The 6,000-nt window shown below is 32.1% G+C and overlaps 1 protein-coding gene across 2 annotated transcripts in view; it reads left to right on the forward strand.

The window, feature by feature from the left end:
* The window catches only part of LOC129531862 (putative ankyrin repeat domain-containing protein 20A2), a 41,270-nt gene extending 36,579 nt beyond the window's left edge, over positions 1–4,691 (forward strand). For both annotated transcript variants that reach the window (XM_055378988.2, XM_055378989.2), the window contains exons 13-15: positions 650–813; positions 2,225–2,405; positions 3,573–4,691. In XM_055378988.2, coding sequence (XP_055234963.2) covers positions 650–813; positions 2,225–2,405; positions 3,573–4,547 — 1,320 coding nt within the window. In that variant the 3' untranslated portion in view covers positions 4,548–4,691. The remainder of the gene's footprint in view (positions 1–649; positions 814–2,224; positions 2,406–3,572) is intronic.
* Positions 4,692–6,000: the final 1,309 nt, after the last annotated feature.

Here is a 6,000-nt window from a genome sequence, read left to right on the forward strand (position 1 = left end):
AAATCTGGGAAGCATCTCATTTTCCAGAATTCTGCACTAGAAACTCAGCAGTTTCACTCTGCTTCTTGTGTTGTGGCAAACGTTGGTTCCCATAATTCAAAGAGAACCTTTACTTTTTTGATACCACAGGATTCAAAAAAAAAAAAAAGAGAGATAAAAGGCAGTGGGGAAAAGAGTAGCTCAGTACAGAAAAGGGAAAACTTCTTTACTGTTCCTGAAGGCCTACAAGGTCACATCCTCTTAATCTGGCTATTTCATGTAAAATCCGGGTAGTAAAGACAGAAGACATATGTTATGCCTGTGTCTTTTTATTTCTCTGTTTCTGCCGGCCAGACAGCATAAAAATTTATACCAGATAGCAAAGAGTGGATGGGAATAAAAGCACAAAATGGAGAAGAGCCCTTTTTGAAATTTTAGAAAATTCTTCTATTCACTCAAACAGAAATGAGCAGAGTTGACAAAAATTTCGATGATAAAATAAGAGTATCTTATAATAATTATGCATAATGATAAAATTAAAGTAAGCACAAAATACTTTTATCATTAAAGTGGTGATAGTTAACCTGAATCAAGTGAAAAAAGTCTGGGAAAAAGTTCTTTTTATTGAATAAAATAATAACAATTATTCCTCATCTTACTTTTATTAAAGGTCAAAGAAGGAAATAATACAAACAAAAGTGAAAAAATACAACTTTCAGAAAATATATGTGATAGTACATCTTCCGCTGCTGCTGGCAGATTAACCCAACAAAGAAAGATTGGGAAAACGTATCCTCAGCAATTTCCCAAGAAGCTGAAGGAAGAGCATGATAGGTAAGCCTATAGCAGTGTGTTTTTTTTTGTTTGGTTTTGGGTTTTCTTTGTTTGTTTTTGTTTTTTTGAGATGGAGTTTCTCTCTTGTTGCCCAAGCCGGAGTGCAATGGTGTGATCTCAGCTCACTGCAACCTCTGCCTCCTGGGTTCAAGCAATTCTCCTGACTCAGTCTCCCTAGTAGCTGGGATTACAGGCATGTGCCACCATGCCCGGCTAATTTTTTGTATTTTTAGTAAAAATAGGATTTCACCATGTTAGCCAAGCTGGTCTCGAACTCCTGACTTCAGGTGTTCTGCCCACCTCGGCCTCCCAAAGTGCTGGGTTTACAGGAGTGAGCCACCGTGCCTGGCCGCCTATAGCAGTATTTCACAGGAGATAATTGTCATTGTGCTATAAACTAATTCAAAATAGGACTAATATTCCTTATGATTAACAAGTTTTATATTTTTACCAGGGGTATTTAGCCCTGCCTGGTAATGAGAAAAATGCAAATTAACATAAAATAAGATATATTTTGTAAAGTCATGCTGATATTTAAAAAGTAATTACTAGTGTTGGCAAATGTGAGGAAAAAGGCATTCTCATATACTGTTGGTATAGGAAATTAGTAAATTATTTCTGAAGGGTAACTTAGTGCTGTGTATCAAAATTTCAAATAGCCTGACATCCCTTTAACTCAACAACTCCACTTCTGGGACTAGATTTCACAGGAAAACATAACTGGTGTAAACATACACATACTTATTAAGGGCATTAATTATATATTACACACAATGAACAATAGGTTAATGAATATATAAAATATATGTAATAAGAAGGTGAATTGAAAGTATTAAGAAAGAATTATAAAAAGTGTGGGGAAACAGATGTTAGACTCTTTAGCCTAGTTTTGGATGACAGTTATCTGCAGATATAGTTTGTGTGAGAGACATCGGAAGGTGTCATCTCACTCTGTAAATCATTTAGAGAAACACCTGCAATATTTCATAAAGATGAAAATTGATTTCTAGTGAACTTACATGCTTGTCAATAAATAGTAACTTTAAAAATTTAGTTGATTGTAAATGGTCTTTTCTAATTAGGGAGTAATTATGACTGTGTGATTTAAAAAGGTAATTTTGAACCTGTAACTTTACTGAATTATCTCCGGTATCCTTTTTTCTAATATATATTAGAGTGACTAGTAACAAAAACTTTAGCAGAATATTCTTTCCTTACTACTTTTCAAGTATATGCATTCTTTTGAAGATGTTGAAGTGAGAAATTAAATATCTGAGAACTGCAAAAGAAAAATAATCCAGAACATAGAAATTTTATTAGGATAATAAACAACATCTGCAGAGGTATATCACAGGATGAACTCTTTATTTTTTAACAAAATGAATTTTAAGATAAATGTCTTTATCTGCAGATGCACCTTAAAACAAGAAAATGAAGAAAAAACAAATGTTAATATGCTGTACAAAAAAAATAGAGAAGAATTAGAAAGGAAAGAGAAACAATATAAGAAAGAAGTTGAAGCAAAGCAACTTGAACCAACTGTTCAGTCACTAGAGATGAAATCAAAGACTGCAAGAAGTACTCCAAATCGGGTAAATCAATCTTTGGTAAAAATTCTATATTTTAAACTTTATCTTATCACTGTTACTTATAATATCCACTTGATTTAATATATATTGTTTAGGTCTAAATCCAGAAATGTTATCTCATTTTTAAAAATGAATGATGACACTTACAGGTACAATTCTTAATATTTATTATAAATCTTGGCATCTACATAGGATATTATTTTATTACAAAGAGCTTTTGAAAACAGTAATATGCCATAATATATACTTAGTGATAACCTATTGATGAAAATTTTGTTCCAGGTAAAATTGTTCCTTGTACTTTCCCCTATTTCATATTGATTACTGCACCTAATATTATAAAGAGGAAACAGAAATTATTGCAATCACAAATAATCTCATGATATTCTAAGAAGAGCTCTATAAATTTTATCTTATTTACAATTGATGTTTTGAAATAAAAGTTTTCTTTCATATTGGTGTATTTACACCACAGAAGTAACTGTGATCTGTTGGAGAACTAGAAGTAGAGTTAGAAGTCCTGGGGAAAATCCTGTAGCTTGCTTATATTTTTAACATTTTTTTTTCAAAATTGTGGTAACTAGATGAGTTCATCAATGAATGTATATAGGAGTGACTAGTATAATGTCTAGTTTATGATTTAGTGAATGTAATTCTTATAACTGACTATATAAGTGTTAAAAGAGTCAAACTGAAATAGAATGTTATCAGTGAAACAGAACTGTAATAACACTGGGAAATTTTATCTGTCCAAATACGTGTGAACAAAAGTTCTTACTACAGGGTGGTGTATGGGTTAGACATCAAAGTGTAAATGCAATTTTTTTATATATCTTAATTTAGTCAAATTTGTTAATGCTTTAATTTATGCTTTTGAGTTTGTTGTAATTCAGGGAAAGGCTTTTCCAATTCTGATATTCTTAAAAATTCTCTGGTGTGCGTGTGTGTGTTTACTTTTATAAATTCATCGACTCTAAATACATTTCTGAACTTTCTGGAATTTATGCTCTATAAGGTTCAAAGTTTTGCTTCAACTTTTTCTCCAGGTGGATATCCACTTATGGTAAACTTTTTAGTGTACGGATGTGCAGGTTATTCTTTAACTTCAGAGGTAATCATGATATGTTATTTTATTGAGTACTAGCTAAAACTTTCTTTTGTTTAATTTAGGATTTTCATAATCATGAAGAAGCGAAAGGTCTGATGGATGAAAATTGCATTTTGAAGGCAGATATTGCTATACTCAGACAGGAAATATGTACAATGAAAAATGACAACTTGGAAAAAGAAAATAAATATCTTAAGGACATTAAAATTGTTAAAGAAACAAATGCTGCCCTTGAAAAGTATATAAAACTCAATGAGGAAATGATAACAGAAACAGCATTCCGGTATCAACAAGAGCTTAATGATCTCAAGGCTGAGAATACAAGTCTCAATGCCGAACTGTTGAAGGAAAAAGAAAGCAAGAAAAGACTGGAAGCTGACATTGAATCTTATCAGTCTAGACTGGCTGCTGCTATAAGTAAACACAGTGAAAGTGTGAAAACAGAAAGAAACCTAAAACTTGCTTTAGAGAGAACACAAGATGTTTCTGTACAAGTAAAAATGAGTTCTGCTATTTCCAAAGTAAAAGATGAGAATGAGTTTCTTACTGAACAACTTTCTGAAACACAAGTTAAATTCAATGCCTTAAAAGATAAGTTCCGTAAGACAAGAGATATTCTCAGAAAAAAGTCATTGGCTTTAGAAACTGTACAAAACGACCTAAGCCAAACACAGCAGCAAACACAGGAAATGAAAGAGATGTATCAAAATGCAGAAGCTAAAGTGAATAATTCCACTGGAAAGTGTAACTGTGTAGAAGAGAGGATATGTCACCTCCAATGTGAAAATGCGTGGCTTGTACAGCAACTAGATGACGTTCATCAGAAAGAGGATCATAAAGAGATAGTAACTAATATCCAAAGAGGCTTTATTGAGAGTGGAAAGAAAGACCTCGTGCTAGAAGAGAAAAGTAAGAAGCTAATGAATGAATGTGATCATTTAAAAGAAAGTCTCTTTCAGTATGAGAGAGAGAAAGCAGAAGAAGTAGTAAGTATCAAGGAAGATAAATATTTTCAAACTTCTAGAAAGAAAATTTAAACATTTGGTTCTGGATACATGTTGAACTTAGTTGAATATAAAAATCTAGATAAAAAGTGTGTTTACCATACTGTATAATTCCATTTACATGAAGCATCCAGAAAAGATAAATGTATAGGGACAAAAAGTAGATTAATGTTTGTGAGGGGCTGGGTCTGGAAGCTGGTAGTGACTGCTAATGGGCATGAGGAATCTTACAGAGATGGAAATGCTCTAAAGTTGGATTGTAGAGATGGCTGCACAACTCAGTAAATGTACTACAAATCTTTTAACTTTAAGTTAAAACAGATACATTCTATAGTATGTAAATTATATTTCAACAAAGCTGTTTTAATAAAAAAAGGAAAAATGTGTTTACTATATCGGCTTAGAAACATGCCTCATTTCTAGGAAATAAAAGATAGAGGTGAGAGATGATTTACTTTGAGAAAAGACATTTTGTCACCTATGAAATTTTATTAGGCACAGAGTCATATTTTAAGGTAGGTAGTTCTGTACTGCTGAAATAGTAATTTTAATGTCTTTATGTTGCCACATGTTAAGACCATAATGTAGTTATAAATGGAAATGTTTACACCTGAAGTATTTTCAAATTAAAATTTAATTAAGTGATTTTCTTCGACACTTAGTTCTAGATTCCCCAGATGAATTGAAGTGTATTGCTGTGTCTTGTAATACCTTGCTTTAACTAGCTTTTTATGTATTTTAGTTGGTATAGCTTTGTTATTATTCATATTAATTTAACAAATCTGAAAATATGTCAAATTATGTATTTTTATGACCACGTAATGTTTTAAAGGCACCTACTTGTTATAAAATCATAATTTAGGATAAATGTGGTAAAACTTAGCAAAACTATATTTGGTTTAGTCTTCCCACTGGTATTTATAGTTTACTTTGAATATTTATATTAATAATTAGCTCATAATTTTTATTTCAAGGCTCAATGACTATCATTGGAATATAATTTTGTTCAGTACAAAGATACTTGTAGCTGTCTGTGATTTACGAGTTAGGCATTACATCTCCATTTTCAGACTGAGGGGTGGCAGGCTTCACATACAGTGGGAATGGACTAATTACAGGAGGGAGTTGTAGGAGCTTTGAAGTCAGAGAGGGAGGTAGAGGCCTTTGTACCTAGGGCCTCAAAGGCCATTGGAATTTTACTTTTATTCTGAGATAGGAATCTGTTGGAAGGATTTGAACAGGTGATTGAATATGTTAGGAACTTTGAGGCTGAGTTGAGCTTCTGAGATGATTGAATGTTGGAATGAATCTGGTGTGTAAGTAAGAGAATACCAATTTGGCAGGAAGACAACATATTCTGCATCCCTCACTGAATTCAGTAATAGATAAAAATGTGTACATGTGATTGAAAGAAGGTGAGTTGATATGTGTGGTGATAATTTTCAAAGTAGATATGTTAGAATTAAACATTATTAACATAATTTAA

The sequence above is a fragment of the Gorilla gorilla genome, chromosome 12 (genome assembly GCF_029281585.2).
Source record: "Gorilla gorilla gorilla isolate KB3781 chromosome 12, NHGRI_mGorGor1-v2.1_pri, whole genome shotgun sequence".
Classification (NCBI taxonomy): domain Eukaryota; kingdom Metazoa; phylum Chordata; class Mammalia; order Primates; family Hominidae; genus Gorilla; species Gorilla gorilla.